Raw genomic sequence first — 24,116 nt, forward strand, 5'->3', positions numbered from 1 at the left:
TTGATGAAATGTAGAAATACCTTTCTGCTCTAAAGCAGACCAGTCTGAGGGTGCGTATTTTGTTTTCTTAAAACATCTATAATGAATAGCATCTCAAAACTATTTCAAAGCTAAGAGCATTTTGAAGAGAGAATGGGGGTTGGGTGGGTGGGTTGAAGGAATGTCAGTTGTGATTTTCAGAACTGAAGGCGTATAAATAACTACCCAAGGGCTTCTTGCATCTCATAAGACCTTTCAGTCTAATAGCTAAAATTACACTGACTTGAGCTGTGTATGCATATGGCGCTGTGGCTTTAATTCAGCCTTTTGTGCTTCTGCTCCTCATGCATCTAGGAAGCTCTCCTACAATTAAAACTCAAAAGGTATTGTGTGCCTATTTCACCTTCTATCATTAACGGTTTTTCTGAGGTGAGAAAAAGCTGAAAGAAGCTGTGGAACAACACAAGAAGGCTCAAGGAGGGAGAGGAGGAAAAATGCTGGGCTACCTGTAAAATGCCAGGATTGGAAGAGTGTGAAAGCAAAGTAAAAGCTTCACCTGGAAGCACTCTATCGAGAAGAGCCACTTAATAACCACTCATTAAAGGAATAGTAGCAAGATCAACAGACAAAGTTAGAATACTTTTAGAATGAGGGCTCGCAGTGGTTACTGATCAAAAGCCATTGTGCATCCACACCATCATTTCCCTCTTAATGAACTTTCTGTGGCAAATACAAGGAAAAAAGATAAAAGTGATGGGGAAATATCAGAGAATTACTAATATGTATGTCTGCATCTGCACTGCAGAAATAATCCAGTTTGATACCATTTTAACTGCCATGGTTCAATGTTATGGGATTCTGGGAATTGTAGTTTTGTGAGATATTTAGCCTTCTCTGTCTGAAACCATTATTAATTGTGCACCTATTTATTTGCACAATTTATTCTGCTTCTGCAGCTAACTGAGAAACCCCATGATGTGCCCCACTTTCTAATTTTGGTCTTGTTTTAGAAGCCTTATCAGCTTCCATACTTGAGATATATTTTCACCTGAGAATGTAGTCTTGATTTTAACCATCAAAGGACTAGAGTCCCTGAGACTTCAGTGTACACTTCTGTTCTGTGAAAAGAACCTATGTTGCCTTGTTTCCTTAAACACAAACGCACACCCCAAAACAGTGTATGGGCTCTTCTATGCTACTGCAAAGAAATGAGAGCATTTAAGACATAGATTTCCACTTATTACTAGTTGGTGTCTCATCATGTTGCTTCCAGATTCAGTCTGGTTTTAGTTCCTGTAAAGTCTATAGACATTGCTGGCACCTTTGCCAATCATCATTCATCTCTCATGAAATTGTAGGCAACTTGGCCAAATTTCAGCATGCCGATCTCTCATGTGCCTTTGCACTGAGCCCCAGTTTTTTTCTTTTAGAGAAACAGTGTTCTGAAAATCTTAATCAAATTGTAGAGAATGTCCATTTTCCCACCTCCACCCCATGGCAGTGAGGAAAGACTAAGGAACACAGTATGAACCACAAGTATAGAATCATACAGCCCCTTTAGTGTTGAACACATAGAGTAAATGTTACTGTTGACAGTTGTATTTGTTGTTTTAATTCTTTGGGCTTTTTAAAAAGCACACAATGTTTCTGTTGTTCTGGATCATTTGTACTATCCCAGTACAAGCAGAAACATTTAAAAAAAAACTAGGATACATCAGAACCAAAAAATAAATAAATCCAAAGAGCTATACTTCACTTACAATAAACTTAGAAGAACATCAACTTACAGCTTCATCTACCCCCTGTGCATTGTGTCACCTAAAGCAGGTTCCTTCACCTGCTGCGTAGATGGGGGAAGTTCCTATTTCACCAATGTATCATTTTTCCTGGGCAACTTCAACAGTGATGTTATTTTTTTTTTCATTGTCTTTGTAATGAAGGTCTCTGGGAAGTTCAGCGTTATGTAATCTTCACATGTATACCTTAACACTTTAAACACTGAGAAAATAACTGAATAACAATGAGCATTTCTTCTAGTTATTCCTGGTGTTCCTGGTCCTCCTGGTTTTCCTGATAGTCCTTTAAGGAAAGGCTACTTTGGAGGAAGCCCCTTCTGGGACTCTGGTACACCTTTTCGCCTGAGGCTGGTAAACCGCAATAACAGTGGGACAATAGCATCTGTGGCTGGTAATTATCACACAACATTATGTACCTGTTGCTGCTTTGCATTGCAATTATTGGTGGAGTGCACCTTTTCAGTGATGAGAAAAACCTGTCAATGGTTCCCAATATTGTTGCTTTTCCACTACTGCCTCTGGTTCTGATATTCCGGCAGTCATGTTGATTGGATGTGATTTGTCTCCTCTTCGCCTCCCTCTCCCTATCACTATTACCAAGTAGGCTGAGGTTGGTTTTACTTAGTTTTGCTTTCCTTTTCTATTTTTTTAATTTTATGATTTTACTGTAATTGCTCAATTATGGCAAATAAATTAATAAATCAATAAATCAAAAGGCAAGTATGTGATGGATAGGGCATACACAGGGAGGAAGGTGGAATTAACGAGGCAGCGTGGAATAGTGAGCGCAGGAAAGCAACATAATAGCAAGATTCCAGAGAAGTGCGACAGCAAGTGTTTTCCCACCAGAATATTCCCTTTGCAATGTGATTGCTGAGAGACAACAGGCTGGTGCAATAAAGTCCTATTCATTATTTTAATGGATTATTAGGGGAAAAAGAACACAGACAAAAATTTCCTGATATAAATCCTCCCTCCCCTTAGCTAGAAAGTGATATTATAGACCCTTAGCTACTTTAAAGAAAATCTCGATTTGATAAAAATTAAATTCTAATGAGATCTGAACGCATTGATTCATTTTGGTTTTCTTCTCATTTGAGATCAGCATCACATTATATTCCAAAAGAATACAGGGAAAACCATTGTGGTTTTGTAGTTTACAGTGTGAGGCCAGGATTTGGGAATTCCAGGTCTTCACTGTGTAAGGAAATCTCATTAGGTAGCCTTGAATGGCGCACTCTCTTTCAGCCTGACCTACTTCACAGGGATGTTGTGGTGTGGATAAAGGGGGAAAGAGGAAAGCTATGACTGCCACCTTGAACTCCATGGAGGAAAGGTGGCATACAGTTGTAACCAGTAAACAAAAAAGGCTGTGGTCGACAAGATCTGTCAGCTGCTGGGCTTGGTGTCCCCCTGCCCCACACACCTTGAGGTGATATAGTCCACCATCTAGGGGTGTAGATGATATAGTTTAAGCCATCATAAGAGCAATTGTCTCATGCTAAGCACATCTATGGACATGTGCAATCTAGAGACCAAAGGCTTACTAGTTAGCTGTTTCCTGTTGCTTTATCCTGTTGCTAAGCCTTGCTCCTTGTGAAGGAGAAATGCTGGGTTTTGTTGCATTTAAAGAAAGCCTTTGTTGCATTTAAAGAAAACTAGTAAGCCTTTGGTAATTATGACCATGATCCATGAGTTTTTTCCCTCCTCTCCTCTCCCCACTTGTTACCACAGAATGCTAGAGCTGGAAGAAACTCCCAGAAGCCATCCAATCCAACCCCATTCTGCCATGCAAGAATACATCGAATCCTAGATTTGGACAGGATTGTTGATATTGTTGTGTGCCTTCACGTCGTTTCTGATTTATGGTGACCCTAAGGTCTATCATAGGAGTTTCTTGGCAAGACTGGTTCAAAACCTCAGAGGAGATTAGCCATTGCTTTCCCCTGGGGCTGAAAGTATGACTTGCTCAAGGTCATACAGTGGGTTTACATGGCTGAGCTGGGATTCGAACCCTGGTTTCCAGAGTGCACATCTCCATAGATGTCCTTAGCATAAGACAACTGCTTAAAATATAAGTTTATAGCCACCTTGAGTCCCTATACTGGGAGCAGCATGGTGTAGCATGGTTTGAGCACTGGACTATGACTCGGGAGACCAGGGTTTGAATGCCAGCTCAGCCATGTAAACCCACTGAGTGACCATGGGCAAGTCACATGCTCTCAGTCTCAGAGGATGGCAATGGCACCCCCCCCCCCCCAAAGAAACTTGCCAAGAAAACCCCATGATAGGTCTGCCTTAGGGTCACCATAAATCAGATATGACTTGAAGGCACACAACAAAAACAACAAAGGGATATTAAATGGAAAAAAAACATAAATTGTAACTTAAACTTTAAAAGGATTTCGTTAAATGCAACAAGCCCCAGAATTTCCCCCTTTGCAAGCAGTAGGGCCATCATCATGACAAAGCAACAAGAAATAGCCAACTAGTAAGCCTCTCTAGTAAGACCCTCTGGTAACACCCAGTCTGAGTGGTTGCTTATATAAAATACAATCCTGCCCATTGAAATATCATTTCAAAGGTCTCATCCCTTTACTGTACTTCATTTGAAAATGATTTTCTTTTTTAAAAAAAATCTATTCCTTGGTCAAGAAGCTGCATGTTTTACAGCTTGTTAAAGAGCTTATGGAATTATTGAGTAATCAATATCTTGTATGTTTAATGAATAGTGATGAGAATTCTTTACATCCCTACTGGAAACAAACTAAAGGATCTTGACATGATAACTTAGGGCCAAACTTTATGAGATGATGAATGTTTTATAATAAAGTATGTCAGAGTTTAAAATATTTTAATAAGAGGCATAGGTCCTGTCTTCACTGGCCAGGATACTTTGGGGGTGCCCAGAGTATCCTGGCCCTGACCTCCCCCCAGTTACCTCAAGCCTCAAGTTATCTCCAGTTCTGACACCAGGCAGATGTTCTTACGTGTGTCCCAATGTGCTGCCTGATGGTGCATTGCTTGTTCTGAGATCACAACGAGTTGCCCAATGTCGGTTACATGGCTGAGTACTTCATTTTGACCTGAGAGCAACTGATGTGCCATGGTGGTAGCTACGCAAGGTGGCGTGTCAGGATATATTTAATACAGCCACTCAGCATCAGAATGAAGGGCTCCAAATCTTCCCGGAAGATCTGGACCAAACTGATTTATTTTACTCCATATTAAGAGAGGTATACCCTGGGTTTGGTGCAGAATGGGCCAGACATCATCCGAAATATTCATGCCAGTCTTGGGGTTTGGGCCTTGCATCAACCAGACTCCTTGCTAGAGGACACAGGGAGACTGGTTCATTTGGCCTATGCAGATAGGGCCATAGCGGTAGGTGGCTAAGGAAACACTGCCTTCATCTACACCTTTCTTTTTTAAAAAGAAAATCTAATATATGTTCTAAGTATGCATTCAGCATCATGGGTTGCTTGTCCCATAGAATCCAAGCACAGTGTGCAAAAGTACATCTGTCAATTGTCACCTTAGCATTATTTTCATTTTTTTTTTTGCAAACATAGCAACCATTACTACAGTATTATATTAACTCTTAGAAATTTAAGAGAATGCTATGTATAGTTTGTACACGTTACTTTTCCCAACTATTTATATTAGTAGATGTTGCTGCTCTGGAATAAGTAAAAGGAGATCTGATTATAGGTAAAATGTTTTTTCCTCTCTTTTTTCCAGCCAATTTATCATTTCCACAGATCATTTTGCAACTGCCTAGTGAAAATGATACCCTTTGTTTAATCATCAGTGGACAACCAGAAACACGTATAAACTTGTTATCTGATCCTGAAAAAGGTATGCTTGATTAACTTTCTACCTCATCTTCTTTTACTATGAGGTAGCTTTTGGGGGAATGTCCTTCTTCACATCTTTATGAAACTCTTTTCTTGGTCAGAATAAAAAATTTGAAGGTTATGCCCTTCTAAGGCTGCACCTACACTCTAGAATTAATGCAGTTCAACACTGCTTTAACTGCTATGGTTCAGTGCTATGAAAGTCTGGGTTTGTAGTTTAGCAAGATATTTAGCCTTCTCTGCCAGAGAGCTCTGGTACCACAACAAACAGGATTCCATAATACTGAGCTGTAACAGTTAAAGCAGTCTGAAACTGCATTAATTTTGCAGTATGGCAGCAGTCTAAATCTTTTTTCCACTTTGAATTAATGTTTGTTTGTAAGATGTGTTGATATGCTAATATTCCCAATGCATTTGGCTTGGTTGTCCAGAATACTTGAATCTGGATGTTGCAGAATTCCCAGGATTCCCTAGCATTGAGCCATGGCAGTAAAAGCAGTGTGAAACTGCATTTATTCTGCAGTGTGAAATTTAGTCTTTAGTTTTCTTTCACTTTATTATGCCATTGAATGCCATTCTTCCAGCCACACAATGCTTTTATATATAATTTTTAAAGAAACAACCAAGGAGCAACCCATAGTTATCCTTACTCTGTTTTTGGCATTTCAGGAATTCAGGTGACTGGCAAGCTTGGAAAAAGAAGACTATTTGTGCAGTTTGAAATAGCCTTTCAGAAACCTGATATACGAATCAACATCTCAAAACAAGAAATTGTTGTGAATCTAAATGGGAATGCAACCATGCTTCCATGGACAATGAGCACAACTTTCACAGTCGTGGGGTAAAACCTACTCTTCTTTTCACAAATAGTTGGTCTGACTTTGAATCTGACATTGACTTATATTTATACATCTATTTATATTTCTTTTATATATCTATTGCATATTTCTCTCTTGCTCCCTTTCCCTTGCTATTATAATTATGTAATTACATTATAATTATTACAATTTTATACAATTATATAATCTATGTATAGATTAGATAGATAAGATTGCTTTCCATTCATCATAGCACATTAGTCTTGCAGTCATTTCTCCAATATTTTCAGGTGTAAAGGTTTTTATTTATTTTATTTTATTTATTTTTAGTAAAGCTTATTAATCATTTAAAAACTTATACATTGACTTTAAAATGTCCTAATTGATATGTGTGAGTTTTTTGGGAAGGGGAAAGGCGTTATTACACATTTTTTTTAAATGCAGATAGCAGCTATGATTATTTATAAAAGTTGCAGATGATAAGTACAATCTTAAAAGATACCTCTTCCTGTTTATTACAATGACTGCTTTTTCTATGATGCCCTTTAGGATATGTATGTGTAAATTAAAAAATAAAGCTTGCTTTTCACTCAAGTAGTATTGTTTGTACTAATACACAGACTGACTTTTTAAATTCACTGATTGATTAATTAATTAAAAGTCATAATAATGCGATTAAGATAACTAAAAGTGAATTGCAGCCCTGTTTTTGAGACTGCATGCATGTGAATAGTGCTTGTTGTATATTTTTGTATGGAACCCAGGCATTTTAGGTGCTGTATAAAGTTTTCTGAGCTTTATTTTCAGGCTGAACATTATAGTTGAAGTTGAAGAAGAAAAGAGTCTATTGTTAAGAGTGGATAACATCACAATGAAGATATCACTTGTGAAGTTTCCTAAAGATTTTCTTGGGTTATACATCGTTGATAGCAATTTTTCTGAACACGTCACTGGACCTCTTGGTATGTCATAAATTGGAAGTGTGTAGGGGCATTTACACGCTGTCTGAAAAGCAGGTTTTCAGGGAAGATTCAACGGGGGGAGACTCATGCAAAATACACAACTCTAATCATATTACAAGAAGCATTAAAAATGCCCAAGATAAAGAGATTTGAGCTGGAGTTCATTAAAAGGCCTGGGAAAATACAAAGGCCATAACTTGCTGCTCACCTTATTGACATTTTGTTGGCAGATGAGCTTTCCTTGAGAAGGTATTTCATAATTAGATGCAAGTGTTGAAAATGCCCTTGTCCCTAAAACCACTTGCTAAAACTCATTTAGGGATAACACTGAAAAGAGAACCTGACAAGTGGATGTTAAGGTCTGGTCACATATATGTGAAGGCAGGTGATCCTTTGCATACTTTAGTCTCAAACTACAAAGGCCCATAATGTTCAAAGTCAGCACTTTGAATCACACCCCAGGTGCAACAGGTTGAGAGGTTCCGAAGACATGGATAACTGAAGCCAGTGTATATTTGTTTAGGTAGAATTGTAGCTGGTGCACCAGCCCATGTTGATAAAAGGCACAATAAAATTGGACCAAAGGGCATCACCAGAAAGTGTTTTTGACCCTTTGGGAGGAATGCAATCCCACATACAAACACACACAAGCCAAACACTATTAACTGGGGCAGATAAATAACCTAATAACAATGTCTCAGTTTTGTCCACATTAAGCATGGATGTATTGGTCCTTATCCCATCTGTTACTATGCCCAAGCACTGACTTAACACCCTGTCAATATATTTGATGGCAAGGAGAGAGATATTTGGTTGTCATCTATCTACTGATAACACCTCACCAGTGTGGCACAGTGGTTTGAGTGTTGGACTGTCACTCTGGAGGCCAGTGTCTGATTCCTCACTCAGCCATAGAAACCCACTGGGCGAGTCATATGTTCTTACCCTCAGGGGAAGGCAATGGCACCCCCACCCCCGCAACAAATTTTGCCATCAAAACCCCATGATAGGTTTACCTTATGGTTACCATAAGTCAGAAATGACTTGTAGGGCACAACAACAACTCCAAACCTAGTTCAGCATTTTCATATCAGCATTAAGCACAAGAGTCAAAAGTCAGACTGTGGAATCCTGAAACATATGTGCCAAGAAATAAACAGAAAAATGGTAATGCCTTGGTAATCCCCAGTACAGTCCTCTGGAACTGTCCATCTGAGCAGGAACACAATCCTTGCAAAGCAGTATTTCCAGTTCCTAGCTGAGAGAGCTTGTCCAGAAAGATGCCAAAGCTGCTGATATTGAAAGGGACTTGAAGGGCAAGAAGAATTCCCCTATCTTTTTGCCAGCCAGAGCAAGGAAAGTGTGTCCATAATTAATAACCTTTTCTCAGTTATTTTGTTATATTGGTGCATAAAAGCGTACGTCTGGTCAGAATTAATCATTCACTTTTGAAGATTAACTTTTGCACCAGCAACCCTTAGAGCCTCTAGGTGGTCCCACCAGCATCCAGGGTACTCTAGAGGAAGAAACCATAGCTTCCCTTGTGGCATGTTCAACCTCTTTGGAAAGTTAATAAGAGAGAAATAAAAGTACTCATTGCCTTGTAAGACAAATAAAGTAAGCACAGGAAAGAGCAAGAAGGGAAGGCTGGAGCGAGAAAGCATGGAGGCAAGTGGCAGCAAATGGGGAGGGGAAAATGGGAGAAATTAGAGGATAGAGTACTCAGGAATTTGTGTGGCCCCAGAAGGTGTATTGCCCAAAATCCTCCCAGTGCCTTTATTGATGAACCATATACTTCAATTTAAAAACCAAATATCCCTATAAAATGCAGATAGCAACAAGGACCTAACTGTTATCTAGGGTGAGGCAGGAAATAGTCCGTCATTGAGGTTTAGCAGCTATTCCAGCAGAATGTCCAATCAAGTAATTTCTCCCCCCCCCCTTTGCTTTTGCTCTGCAGGTCAGTTTTTCTTTAACACACATTTTGAAGGAGGATCACAAGACAAGAGAAGGAAAAAAATAATTGTTCAGGGGCAAAGGTATAATACCCTCAGGTAAAAGACATCAATAATCCCTTTCTTTGGAGCATTTTTTAATCTTGCACTAGCCTTGTACTCATTTGCAACAATGCCAAGATCTTTTTAACCTCTCTTGTATCATGTGCTCTAACATCTTCATATAATTGGGGTTTGTTCACCTAATACATGGATACCTGGTCTGGTAAGCTGGATACATGGTCTAGTAAAGAGTATAAAAATTCATAATTCTTAAGGTATTAAGTTGACCATAACAATATTTTTCACAGTGAGTTCTGTATTTATACCATATGCTAAAGAGATGTAAAAATTAGACTGTGCCTGGAACAAAGTTGGTGACATATTTCCCCATAGCATGGGGTTACACACCTTATTTCAGTTTTTGGACATTGCACAAGGAGATAGTCACTAACCCTGGGCCGCTTCTAAGCCCTGGGAGTCCTGCCATGGCAACTTAACTAGCCATTGGGGGCAGGGGGAGGTATGAGTTGAGACTGCTTTCCTGGGTTACCTGGATCTCTAGTGATTTCTGACAAGGTAACCTCAGTTCTCTTCTCTGGTTGCAGAACTGTAGCCAGATGTTATCCTTGTCACCTGAGTAAGGGAGGGGTCTTTTCCGGATTGGTGTGCTTTTCCTGCTTTTTTCCAAAGGGGCTTTCAGATTTCACAGTTCCACATATTTTTAATGTATCTTGAAAATGTTTAAAAGTTGCAGTTTTCAGACATTATAAACTAAAAAAACTAAACCAAAAGGGGATAAACTAAACAAAATCTTCTCTCTATATAGCAACAGGATCTAGGTCTGGAGCAACACGGACTTTATCACATGGAGAGAATTGGGGAAAATGAGAGGTTTAAACAGTCATTTTCCCAGGAAAGTCGTGCAATAGTGGGAAATCCTGTGAATGAATTGTTGCTGGTTATACCCTGGTTATTCCTGGGATAAGTCCTCTGTAATCGCGGTGTGTGTGAAAATCTTCACCACAATCATGCAACTTTCCCAGGAAAATTACTGTTTAAACCCCCGACCCCCCCCCCCCCCCCGTGTGATAAACTCCAAAAGCAGCTTTGAAATGCTAGTTAGGGCCATGTGTATTGCTATATTTGAGTACACATTTAAGAAATCCAATTTCACTGATGTGATACATGAGAAGGTTTTTGTCTTGGCTCTCCGCTATGAGTCACCAAACCAGGGAATTTATAACAAAATATAGACAAAAAAGAGTAAATCATGGATTGACACAATCATGACAATATTTTTGTGCACAGAAGAAAAGGTACATTTCATTCTACTAAGTGAATTCTCTTTTTCATGTGTCTCTGCTATAACTTGGCCTTATCTTGATTGCTAGTGATAGTGAAATCACAATGAAGACATAAAGACCTGAACTTGAGAAATCTAAATCTCATGTACAGTATATAAATCTATTCTTGGAAAAGTTTTCCTGTTTGTGTCAAAAAGCTCTGTGCATCCTGTGAGAACAGAATCATAGAGCTGGAAATTATGCCAAGGGCCACCTGTCCACTCCCTTCCCATGCAGAAATACACAGTTGAAGCACTTCCAAAAGATAGTCATCCAACCACTGTTTAAAGACCTCCAGAGCAGAGTCCACCACATTCTGGAGCAATCTGTTCCACTGTTGAACAGATTTTACCATCAGGAATTTTTTCATAGAGTTTAGGTGGAATCTGTTTTCTTGTAATTTGAATCCACTGGTTTATGTCCCACTCTCTGGAGTGGCAAACAAAGAGGAGACAAACTCCACATGCTCTAGGATCATCAGCTGTTTACAAAGCCCAACACTAAGCCTTTCTCAGGGGCTGCAAACAAATGTAAATACCCTTAATATATCATATTAAAAAGATAGGACAACACTCACCAAACTGTGATATTATATGAATATTTTGTTGACCATCTTAGAGCATATGGAGCTTGTCTCCTCTTAGTTTGCTGCTTGGCTACATGCTTTCAGTCCCTTACTTATATCAATCTCTGGAGCAGCCAAACACAAGTTTGCTCTTTCCTCTACATGACATCTCTTCAAATATTTACAGATGGCTATCACATCACCTCTCAGTCTTCTCTCCTCTGTAAGTGGATAGACTTATATTGTAAAGACTAAATAAGTGAATAGATTATGTATATACACTCTGTATAAGTGTATAGAGTTCCCTGTTTGCTGGCCATGGACATCCTTTTACATTCATTGGCTGGTATTTTGGTGGACTTTCTGTTTTGTGTACTATGCAGCCACAGAAGTAAGGATATTTTGGATGGATTTAATTATAAAACATCAAAAGATTAGGATATGAAGATTTTGGCTATTAGAGTTATTACCTTTGTTTGTTTCTTTTTCAGACAAAATAAGACAGACTATAGGACAGAGTCCCTTGGAGATGTTATTTCGTGTTGGACCCTGAATCTCAATCCTTGAGTAGTTTTCCAGCACTAAAAGTCTTGGAATGTAAAATACCACCTTGTGTATTAATTGTGCCAATGATTTAATTTTCTTAAACTTTATTTTTTAAATGTTTCAATATTTTTAAATGTTCCATGAGAATTTCAGATGTGTAGTTTAATAAGTTCCTAAACCAGAGCACTGAGGAACAAAAAGGCTACACAGAACCCAAACATGTGATATGGCTAATAAAGTGATTTCTCAGATCTGTTATTGATTTCTTGAATCTATAGTCCATATTTTTGCTTACTTCACAATAAGTTGAATCCTTCAATTGCTCTGCAACCCAAAATCCAATCAACAGCATGCAATTGAAATCAAGCATTTGCAGTGCAAATGTTACACATGTCTACTCAAGAGTAAACCCAGTTATGTTCAATGGGATTTACACTATGGTGAGTATATATTGCAGAGGAGGGGGATCTCCAGCCCATGTGTCTAATTGCAAATTTGGGGCTTGCAAATGGTCTGGATGCAGACCACAAGGGATAAGGCTTTTCTTCCTCCCCCAGATTTTGCTCCTTCCCCAGTTCAATCCCAGCATGTATCTCACTGTCCATTCCTCCACAGAACGCTCCTACTCTCTCTTACAAATTCAAGTGGGGTTAGGAGAAATCCCACTGATATCTCAAATCTCACATGGGAAATAGTACCAGGATTTTCTTCCATCTCTCCACACACATATTACCTGCTGGGAATATAAACAGGGTGGAGGAGGGATACATACCTCTATTATCTCAGGTCTTTGATTGAAAACAGGACCAATGGAGGGGGACACCAATACAAATTACTGAGATTCAGTGGTCTGGAAGCAGGGCCAGAAGTACATTGCATAGGATTTTATCACATGACCCATGTTTTTGTCACGGTTGCGTTAATGAAAGGAAAGGCATACATTCAGTTTGGGAGCACTCCCTACTGCATATATATATATATATATATATATGGACGTAAAATAAAACAAAACAGGCTCTTCTGGAGTAACAAAGGAAAGGGGGGATATGGGAGTGAAAGAGACACTGACACTGCATGACTACCCAGTCTCAAAACTGCCATAGGAATAACTTACCACACTCGAGGGCAGGTGCTAACCCAGGGCAATTGGGAGCTTATTGATGGTCTTTCCTCATCAGAAGCAAAGTGCAAACTCACCATCCTTGGAGGACAAGACAGAGAGGAGATGGAGACTACATCATATGATAACTATCACCAAAGGCACAATTATCCAACTTTTATGGTGGTTTAAAAGCTGCATGTGATAAAGTCCTTTGCCTTTCCTGGTAGTGTCATCATTTGTCAATTATTTTTGATAGCCATTATAAAATTTCAAAGATCAAAGTTCAATAATCAAAATTTAAATTCCATGCAATGGTTGTTACATGGTGCTCTGGGAGCTCAAAACAATAACCAGGCCAAGAAAGGAACCTAGACTCCTTGGGAGCCACTCCTGCAACCACCAGGCAAAGTGACCTGACTGTGGGGACAAAAGTGGAAAGTCCTCTTGCCTCCAGCCGATCCAGGCTCCAGACTACCCAGGCATTAGAGACTGTCTCCCATTCCTCAATGCCACCAGATACAGCAAGTGGTAGCTTCAGAGCATCTTTTGTGCCACCCATCCTCTTTAGGAGCAGCCCATAACTTTTTGTGGTCTATGCAAAGGCTTTGCTATAGTCTATAAAGCACATGCTGTTTTTCTTCTGGAATTCCTTGGTATGCTCCATTCTCCATTGTATGTCTGCAATGGGGTCCCTAGTGCCTCTTCCTTTCCTGAATCTCACTTGGACTTCTGGGATTTCACTCTCCATATATGGCTGGAGTCTGAAGAATTTTTAGCATAATATATACTTTTATAAAAAGTATATGTTCTTTTGGAATAGAGATCCAGCCCTGCCTTTCTGCAAAATATCACCACTTCTCATGCAGCCACAACTTGATATATTGCATTTGCTCTCTCGCTCTCTCTTTTTCTCTCTCCTTCCTGCTCTCCTCCCCTTGCTGCTTTAACATGTAATATTCAAAATAATAAGAACCATACCTGTCCTAACAGCTGCAAAATAAATAAATAATAAATAAAATAAAACCCAACCTTAGCCAGCTACCTGATCATAAAGCCAAAGTGCATTCAAACTATATAAGTTGATGACAGGGCTCACACAAATGAAAACAATCTTAAATAGAAGTAATTCAAAGTGTGCAAGGGAAAACAGGGTTGCAAAGAGCAGCAAATGGAAGCAGAGGAAGATCAAAGATAGTTTTTCTGTTCTCACTGTCCCATCATTGAACAAATGAGATCCAGAATCATATTCCATTCTGGTCAAGCTTCTTCAAAAGAGATGGTTACACACACACACACACACACACACACACACACACACACACACAGAGTGCTTCCACACCTGCACTCTGGTCTCATCACTCTCTTTTTCCTTTGGAAATACACCTCCATTTAGACATAGATGGACATTATCTATCACTCTCCCCCCACACAGAGAAGTGTTCCTGCCCAGCCAGCTTACTAGAGCAATTCCAGCCAGCAAGTGTTTGGCAGTCACTTAAAGAAGAAGAGAAAGGGGCTGGGAATGGCACACACATACACACTCACTCACCCCTCCTTTGCTGCCTTAGCTACCTTCTTGGTGGAGAGAACTATGGCAGTGGAAAAGGGCACATGCTCGTGTGCACATCTCTTTCCCCGCTGCCTTGGCTTTCTTGGCTATGAGAGTTACAGCAGCAGGAAGGAAGGGGCAGGTGTAGGCAGCAGCACTGCATACACATGCCCTGAAGCAGGAGGACAGCCAGACCAGGTGTCAGCTGCCTTCTGAGGTGTCAGTGAGTGTGGTCCAGACTCCCTGCATCCCTGTAGTGATGCTGCTGTTTTTTTTACTAAAGCCACCAAAGAAAACATCGAACAGACTCAAAATGCCTGGCTGAAAACATTATTGAAAATTTGGAACAAATGGAAATAAGTACTTGCCCCAGAACCCTCTCATATCTAGCCCTTTTGCCATTGTACTGTTATAAAGCTAACTCATCACCTTTCAGTAAATGGAAAAGCCATAATATACTGTTTATACAGTACAGTGTAGGATATATTGAAAATGGCTATGCCCAACAAACCAGAGTAACTGATTACATAGGTTGCATCAAGGACAGTTAATTGGCTTCAGCTACTTGAAATACCATCCTTTACTTCTAACATGGTCACAAAGGGAAATACCCAGATCTCTGACAATCTTTGAAAAAATGTGCAACAAATCCAAAAATATACATCAGGGTCAGGCCTCTCTGATTTATACATTCCTAATTCAGCATAAATATAATAGCAGCTGAGTTTCTAGATGTGACTAGGAGTTGTAACTAAACTTGAAAATATTAGATAATGAATGGAATCAAATATCAACCTCCACTCACCTCAAATCTAGGTCAGCCCTAATAGAACAAAATATCTGATGATTATACACAAATGGTATTTAACCCCAAACAAACTATCCAGATTGGCCAAAAATGTCACTTCTAAATGTTGGGGATGGTGTGATATTAACAGTACATTTACTCACTTTTGGCTTGTTTATCTAAAGATAAATAATGTTTGGCACCTTATTCTCCAAAACAGTTTCTGAAATCACTGGCCAAAGATTTTGGTTTTGCTCTGGTGTGCTACTTTTATCTCTCTTTTTGCACAACAAGAAGAATCTAAAATACAAAAAGCTAATTGGGTTCTTTATTGCAGATCCCCTCATGGAAATAGGGGGGAAATAGAAAACGGGTGATATTATTTTTAGAAACGTGCTGGAAAAGAATATGGGAGTATTTAGTAGTCAAATAAGGAAAGAAGGACTTTGGTTTCCATTTATTGATTACATCAACTCAAAAACATTACGTGAGAGCTCCTGAACATCATCTTCATCTCTGGATCTCTTGATCTTTTTTTAAAAAAGGGAACACAGATGACCCTAGCAAGGTATCCGCAGATTGGAAATGTGTTGGAAAAGAATATGAGACTATCGGGTGATGGAAAAATAATCAGATAATGTTCATGTCTTTTGGGGTCAAATAAGGGAAGAAGGGTTTTGGCTTCCATGTAATGACAACATCCACTCAAAAACATATCATGTGAGACCTCCCGAACATCATATTGATCTTTGGATCTTTAAAAATGTGGAAGGGTGAAGATAGGGTTGCCATAAATCAGGACCTCGAAACCGGGGGAAATGTAGGACAAAATTATGAAATGTAGGACACTTTTTTTTTTTAAATGGAGGCTCCATTTTAAAAAAAAGTATCCTACATTTCAAAATTTAATCGCTGGCGGCCCCACACACTCCTTCCCAGCCTCTGCGGACGCCTCGGTCTCCTTGGAGGCCGGGAAAGGGTGGGGGCCTCTGCCGATCGCCAGGGCTTGCCCTCCTTCTCGGTCTCCAGAGAGGCCGAGAAAGAGGGCGCTGGGCCTCTGGCGATCGCCAGGGCCTCCCCTCCTTCTCTGTCTCTGGAGAGGCCGGGAAAGAGAGCGCTGGGCCTCTGGCGATCGCCAGGGCCTGCCCTCCTTCTCGATCTCTGGAGAGGCCAGGAAAGAGGGCGAGGAGCCGTTGGCGATCGCCAGGGCCTCCCCTCCTTCTCGGTCTCCGCAGAGGCCGGGAAAGAGGGCGAGGAGCCGCTGGCGATCGCCAGGGCCTCCCCTCCTTCTCGGTTTCCGGAGAGGCCGGGAAAGAGGGCGAGGAGCCGCAGGGAGGCGGAGAGGGTGGCATGGCCGCGTGCAGGAGGCGCCACCTCCCCCTTCGCCTCCTCCGCCGCAGGCCTCGCTGCCCTCTTCTTCCTCCGCACGGCCATGCGAGGTGAAGGAGGAGGAGGGCAGCGAGGCCCCGCAGGTTGCAGTACAACCCTGCTGCAACCGGGGTTGTCCCGGTTTTTGGCGGCACCCGTGACGGGAGTGGGCAGGTGCCGCCAAAACTGGGAAAATCCCAGTTGCAGCCGGGTTATGGCAACCCTAGGTGGAGAGGGTCTTCTGTATCTGGACACAATGACCCTAGGAAGGTATTCTCAGATTCTTTCACAGTGCTTTAACTTCTTTGAAAGATACAAAGCAAGCTTGTCTCATGCTGCATCTGCATTGCAGAATTAATGCAATTTGACATTTTAACTGCTATGGATCAATGTTATAGAATTCTGGGGTTTCTGCTTTTCATAATTTCATCTACACGGTTAAAATTATCCTGTTAAAACAGTATAAAATCATTGGCAGCCATTTTGTAACAGTGTCAAAGATATTGTCTTTACAGTCAAAAATGTACCCACTAACCACCTTAAGATTGGGAATCCTCTTCTGTGCCATTACTCAATCCTTTAAAATTAGAGACTGAAGAAAATAGCCTCCCAGTAGTAAGCAGCATTATAGATGCAATGTGACATGTTTTTCTTAAAACTACTCTTCACTTTCTTGTATTCAGAATTATAGTAATTAGAATAGTGATTTTCAGTTATAGCTAACCTATGATAGAAAGGTCACCTAAACAATGAGGCCACACATACTTTCATACACTCCAACATTTCACAGATGAAAACCAGCACACATGTGGCCATGAAACTTCAGAGTGTGATCCAGATGAAAAGGCAAATTCCATCTATGCCTCTGTTGCATCTGAAAGTAACTGTTAGTTTAGACAGTTTAAAAACACCAACAGATAGTTTAAAAAAAAAAAACTGGTGCAAACCATTTCTTCTACAGGGATATTGAAGCAGAATCTGACTTCATTGCTTTGTCCACAGCAGACCATCTGCTATTTTTAATCATATTTTCCTAATTAATATTGAAAGGAAAAATATATATTTTAATAATTTTAAATCAGGTTGAGTTATAAACTGAAATGGGGGTAGGGCAAATCATAAGGAGATCAAGGGGAATGAAGAAGCCTTTAAAGATCAGAATAGAACAGAACAGAACAAAAAAGAAGATACTTTGGCTAGGAAACTTTTAGGCAAAGTCAGAGATATGTGTTGATCCCCTCATGGGCTTTCATCCATTTTGCCTTGTTGATTTAGTCCACTGCTTCTGTCAGAAGCAAAGTATGCTGTCCCAAACACTTTTGCCAGATTTTAAATGTCACATTCAGGCTTTCTCTGGAAAAGAGGGGGTACTTGTGAGTAAATATGCTTCTGCTTCCTTTGCTCAGCTGCTGGTCTCTTGCAGCTGTTGGTTTGACAGTTCCTTTGGGACCAAAAAAGAAGTGTGGGATGGCTGCAGACTTGGTCCTTCCTTTTTTTATATTTTTTTTTTAAAAAGGAGAAAGCGAGAGGGTGGGATTAGCCACCTTATCCAGGGAAGTCTGCTTTCTCTGATGATCAGGGTTAGCTGAAAGCAACTTGAGGAAGAGATTGCAAGCTATCCCCCCTTTCCTTCCATATCTTGGAAAACTGGCTAGCATGGTGGCAGCTCAGACATTAGGCCTTGGCCCCATCAGCTCCCCACAACCAATTCTTGATAATGTAGACTCCACTGTGCACTGTTATTGACAGAACAGTTACACAAATATTTGGTAGTTTTCTCGAGCTACTTATTAACATTTTGCAAACTGCATTATAAGACTGCATTGCTAACTGTTTTTGTGCTTATTCTTCGACCATGGGGAACCAATTTCTGTTTTTTGCTCTGTTGGTGCTGATTCCTGCACTTGGATCATCTGATTTTTTTATAAATAATATCAGAAACATCAAGGTAAGTGTGCAAAAAAGTCATACCAACAGTATGTTTCATATCTATAATGCCATAGAATCATAGAATCATAATACTGCCTAAAGTCAACGCACTTCCAACTTTTAACATCCTCATTTATTTATTTATTTATTTATTTTAGAATGATCAAATATTCCTGATAGTAAAAGGGAAATTATTTATGAATCATTCCTTCTGGAAATAAAACATAATCTTAATCATATGGAAAGAGTCTGCTTTTTCTTTTGGGCTACCAAGGTTCCTGTATGTCTATTGAAGCTGGTTGCTTGTATTGTATAAAACTATGAATATTTCCAGATTCTTCCAGTAATAATTGTAAGATAATGGTGCATTTTCTCTCTTTTTTCTTTACAGAAAAGAAATGCTGCAGATGCTGTAAGTACCATACCATTTATGTACAGCACATTTTCTGTTAAACTCAGTGGGGAAACTTTTAACTTAATCCTTTTGGTTTTGGACTTACTCTTAGCACACACACACCATCATTCTTTCAAGATATACAAATTTCCAGTACATGGTTAGAGTTCATGGCCTCCACCATTCACCTCAGAGCAAGAGTGGAACAGATGTACATTTATTTCCATTGAGGGGAAATCAACCGTTATATATTGAAATGCAGGTTGTTAACAATGGTCCTCCAGTATCATGTGGTGATTTGAATGAGAAATTAAACATATAGTTGAGCCAAGATGGGGTGCACGGGATTAGAGCAAATGTAGGGGAGGAGAATTAAGAGGAGATTTTAAGAGGTAAAGGGAAATAAGATCTTAATGTTATATAGTGAGTGCAGAGAGCCTGACAGAATCTGAGGCCAGAGCAATCTGAGGGCATTAATATATGAGCCTCGTTCTCACAGCAATCATGTCTGGTTTTTTTAAAATGGAAAAAAGTACTAGTTTCAGTGCAGCCAGTATCACACTGTTCCACAACTGTGTGAATGGGGTTATCACTGCTTTAACTACCATCACGCTCTCTTCCTGACTCCAGCTTAACCACCTTGCCCTATTCCCTTTCCAGCAAGCCTTTTGTTTTTGTTTTTAATTTCATTTTATTGTTATTTATTTTAATTTTAACTTTTTCATGCAATTCTAGAGCTCTGCTACTGCAATTTCAGAGTTCTTTTTTTAAAAAGAAAAAATAGAAATGAAAATAAAAATAAAGGTAATCAGCTTGCTTGGGAATAGCGAAGGAGTGTGGGGCAAGGAAGAAGAGACTGTCAATATCACAATTGCCCCAGCAGCAAGATTATGTACCTGTTGACTAGCATGATTGGGAGATCATTAATGGATCTCACAGAATCATAGAGTTGGAAGAGACCACAAGAGCCATCCAGTCCAACATCCTGCCATGCAGGAACCCACAATCAAAGCATCCCCGAAATTTCCCCCCATCAATGTAGCAAAAAACCCATTAAGCAACCAAATGTTGCACAGTGGCGTTGCTTCACTTGGCAATTAAACCAAGGACAGGGCAAAGAGGTTGAGTCAATAACAGTAAACAACAGTAATTCAAAGGAAGAGATTTTCAACTGCTGCTCAGAGTTTTCAAAATCTTATTTTTTGATCCAGGACGCCTAGTATCCTCCATGTTGGCTGGCAGACTCTGAGACATATTGTCCAAAAAAGTAACTTCTCCAAGCTCTGCTACTGCACTTTTGGGAGCAAAAGAGATCTGTCACATGAGAGCCATATAATCTGACTATATGGTGCCCCCCATTTAGTTTTAAAGCAACATAGAACAAAGAGAAGAAGAGGTGGTCTCCTGGCTCAGGCAGTTTTGACCTTGACAAAATGAGAGCCTTGATTCTTCACATTCTCTGGAAATTTTCCCTGAGATGGTAGTAGATGAAAAAATGACTCCACTACTCAGGTCTAATTCACACACAATGATCCAGGGTTTCCAAACATAGCATACAACTTCCAAAGGTACAACTACACTTTAACTCCCCTCTCACCCCTCCAGGCCCCTCTGTCTATCTTCCACCCTCCCCTCATTCAATGGCAATTCAGCTGATGGTGTAAAATGGGTGGGAGATCAGGGCAGAGTCCCCACAGCCAGACACAGGCCAAGGGAGATCCCCTGGGGTCTTCTGGGGGTCTTGATGGATGGTGTCATCAGTCTGCACCTGCCTACAAGAACACAGACAGATACTTCTCTGATTCTCACCACTCTTCCCCATGTTGGAAGTGCAATAATGCTTAGCACTGAAGAGTCAAGAATGAATTGAGAGTCAAGGATGAATAATGCTTAGCACTGAAGAGTCAAGTTGGTAGTAGTAATAAGTTTGGATAATTTGAGGGATCTGCAGTGCCCTTTCTCTTTGTCCCCCCCTGTGATGTAAACTGATACTCTTAGGGATGCTTCCACCTCATCTCCTTTCCAGACTTCTCTCCCCAAGAGAGTAGCTGGATTAGATTAGCACCCTGACAAACTTCCCTATCGGGAGTTCCTGTAATAAAGCTTTACCTTTTGTTCCTCTCTAAGCCATTGGTGCCTTTCCTCCTTAGTTAGGAGCAAACTGACTGCCCCCACTCTCTACAGAGAATGAATAACCATGGAGAGGCAGCTATTGCAGTGAAATGGTAAGTTCGGGGGTGGGGGTGGGAGTTGGTTATTCTGGTGGGAAGGTGACAATACCACCTAATGCAATGACCAACACCACAAATATCACACTACACTGTTATAGCATTATTATTCCACTTTATCTGCTATGGCTGCCTCCTGTGGAATCTTGGGATTTGCAGTTTAGGGAGGGGCAATTAGAATTCTCATCCAGAAATTTTGGATTTGGCTCTTAGGTGTCACTAAATTACAAACCCCAGAATGCTACAAGAGGCAGCCATGGCAATTAAAGTGGAATAATAGCACTATAACAGTGTAGTGTGATGTTGACCCCAAAAAAATATACATGTGGGTGTACACTGCACTTGTGCATGTATAAATCACAAACAGGATGGCGGCCATTATGTTTTTGTTTGAACACCTAAGAGCTTTGAAGGGTATCATTTAAAACGTAAATGAAGAATATGACAAACCCATGTATGCATACTTGTGTATCATCCTAATACCTTCGTTCAGGGATGTAAGAGGGGTGGTGTTTTTGACTGATGTTCATATTTCCCAGTCTTGTTGAGCCAGTGGTGATGATTTTCCAATTTCCTTCTTTCCAGAACAGTGATGGTATAGATATCTACAGCATGAAAGTGGACTGTAAAGTTACCTCCCGATTTTCCCATAATGTCATCATGAGTAGAGCTGTCAACAGGGCCAATGTATCCAAGGAAGCCTTCTTTGATGTCGAGCTCCCCAAGACCGCCTTCATCACCAATTTTACCATGTGTGTAAAACTTATTTTCTGAACCATTGTGATGTGAGCACTCAAGTCACTCTTTGTGGGAACTAGTAGAGCTGGAATGAGCAAGCTGTTTTGCCCAATGAGAATATTTTCATACGTCTGCATAAAATTTCAGATATCTGTCTTTTCTCCTACAGGACAATTGATGGAGTCACCTATTCTGGAACTATAAAAGAAAAAGAAGCTGCCCAACAGCAATATCAACAGGCAGTTGCAAAAGGACAGACAGCAGGCCTAGTCAAGTGAGTATTAGATTTTTTTCATATTCTGATAGTTTATTTGTGAAGAAAAAAAGATAGAAATTTGTGGGCAGATATATCTAAGTGAGATTTGGCAAGTCTATGTTATGTTGATCATTAGTCAACCTTGTGGACAACCTCTGATGGGTAGTGTGATAATGTAGCTCTGTTATCATGAGGATGTGATCTAGGAGTCAAGGCATCACATTTACACAGCATGTATGCTCAAGAACAGGATTGCATACAACATTTAAAAAAAAAAAAGACCTGAAAAAGCTTTGTTTCTCATAGCTAGAAAATGTCTCTGGTTTCTTCATTCTGTACAATTACATCACTTTAATATCACTTTAATGACCATGGGTGCATCCTATGGCATCTTGGGATTTGTAGTTTGATTAGATACTAGGAATTGTCTCAGAAAATTTGAAATTCCTCATGAAATGACAAATTCCAGAATTTCATGGGATAGAGACATGGCAGTCAAAGTGGTAGCAACATGTTAATGATGCAGTGTGAAAGAGATTGCTTTCCCCACCTTCTTGCCTGCATAACCAAAACCAATGAAGCACTGGGAGAAGCAGCCAATTTTTGTCTTCCCTCTCTAACCACTTACATTTCCAGCAGGCAGTACCTGCATACAAAAAGGAAGCCAAAGATGGTGTGTTGCACTTCTGTTTTCATTTTCCTGAAAGGCATGTGAAGGGAATGTCCGTGTCTTGGGCTGTTCCAGTCTACCCTCCTTGTTTACAAGGTCCAAAGGGGTTGCAGTGCCATTCAGTGAAAGGAGAGGTCTCTAGGAATTTACTGTGGCTTGCCAACAGTATCCTGGCTTCCTTGCTGACTCCGGAGGGTGGACCATGTCCTTCCCAGGAACTACAGTTTCCAGGAGACCTGGTCAATCCATGGACAGGCATGGCAGTACACACTGGAAGGCAGTCTCTTCCCACAAGCGCACCAAGTGACACACCCTTGGAGGTGTCACACAGTGTGATCTGAAAGCATCACCATATAGACACACATAAACCTAGAAATGATCCTGTACTGGAGAGCTTCTTGGAACAGGTCCTTTACAGTTCAGACTAAATCTTGGAACATATTTTCCACTCTACTGGGAGCCATAATCTTCAACAGCATTTTCTTATGATGTGCACACTCACATTATGGAATAAACATTTTGTTTTAATCTTGAAAGAACTGAAAAACAGGTTTAATTTATAATAATTTAATAATTTGTTTTATTTATATACCGCTATTCCAAAGATCATAGTGGTGAACAGCAAGTAAGCTAATTTGCCCCCAACAATCTGGGTACTCATTTTAGCGACCTCGGAAGGATGCAAGCCTGAGTAGAGCTTGGGCCCTTTTGCTGGTCTTGAACTCGCAACCTTGTGCTTTCGAGTGAATGGCTGCAGTACAGGCATTTAACCACTGCGCCACCAGGGTTCCAGGGCACCAGGGTTTGGCAGATTCATTAGAGAGAACTACTGAAGAAGAAAAAGATTTAAAACATCCAGATCAGATACTTCATCGCAATGTTACCCCCCACCCAGTTGATTCATTTTGTTGTTGTTGTATGCTTTCAAGTTATTTCTGATTTATGACAACCTTAAGGGGGAATGTATCCCAGTGTTTTCTCAGCAAGATTTATTCAGAGGAGGTTTACCATTGCCTTCCTCTGAGGCTGAGAAAGTGTGGCTTGCACACAGTCATCTAGTGAGTTTCTAGGGCTGATAAGAGATTCAAAACCTGGTTTCTTTGAGTCCTAGTCCAACACTCAGACCACCATACCATGCTGGCTATGCCGGCTATACCTATTTGTTCTTCTAATTAAACTATTCAACTATACAGTGGTACCTCGGGTTACGAAATTAATTCGTTCCGCCGTTC

General features: G+C 40.3%; 2 protein-coding genes across 4 annotated transcripts in view; both read left to right on the plus strand.

Moving 5' to 3' along the window:
- The window catches only part of LOC121922860 (inter-alpha-trypsin inhibitor heavy chain H4-like), a 33,466-nt gene extending 21,352 nt beyond the window's left edge, over positions 1–12,114 (plus strand). The window contains exons 16-22 of one of the 2 annotated variants that reach the window (XM_042452751.1): positions 1,259–1,262; positions 2,017–2,166; positions 5,517–5,633; positions 6,302–6,473; positions 7,258–7,412; positions 9,373–9,466; positions 11,809–12,114. In XM_042452751.1, the coding sequence (XP_042308685.1) occupies positions 1,259–1,262; positions 2,017–2,166; positions 5,517–5,633; positions 6,302–6,473; positions 7,258–7,412; positions 9,373–9,466; positions 11,809–11,884 (768 nt within the window). In that variant the 3' untranslated portion in view covers positions 11,885–12,114. The remainder of the gene's footprint in view (positions 1–1,258; positions 1,263–2,016; positions 2,167–5,516; positions 5,634–6,301; positions 6,474–7,257; positions 7,413–9,372; positions 9,467–11,808) is intronic. The other variant, XM_042452752.1, reaches the window with a different exon arrangement.
- A 6,366-nt stretch (positions 12,115–18,480) lies between these two features.
- ITIH3 (inter-alpha-trypsin inhibitor heavy chain 3) overlaps positions 18,481–24,116 on the plus strand; it is a 36,185-nt gene continuing 30,549 nt past the window's right edge. The window contains exons 1-4 of one of the 2 annotated variants that reach the window (XM_042452753.1): positions 18,481–18,617; positions 18,990–19,010; positions 21,806–21,972; positions 22,128–22,232. In XM_042452753.1, coding sequence (XP_042308687.1) covers positions 18,525–18,617; positions 18,990–19,010; positions 21,806–21,972; positions 22,128–22,232 — 386 coding nt within the window. In that variant the 5' untranslated portion in view covers positions 18,481–18,524. Of the gene's footprint in view, positions 18,618–18,989; positions 19,011–21,198; positions 21,218–21,805; positions 21,973–22,127; positions 22,233–24,116 lie in introns of those variants that run through there. The other variant, XM_042452755.1, reaches the window with a different exon arrangement.

The sequence above is a fragment of the Sceloporus undulatus genome, chromosome 2 (genome assembly GCF_019175285.1).
Source record: "Sceloporus undulatus isolate JIND9_A2432 ecotype Alabama chromosome 2, SceUnd_v1.1, whole genome shotgun sequence".
NCBI lineage: Eukaryota > Metazoa > Chordata > Lepidosauria > Squamata > Phrynosomatidae > Sceloporus > Sceloporus undulatus.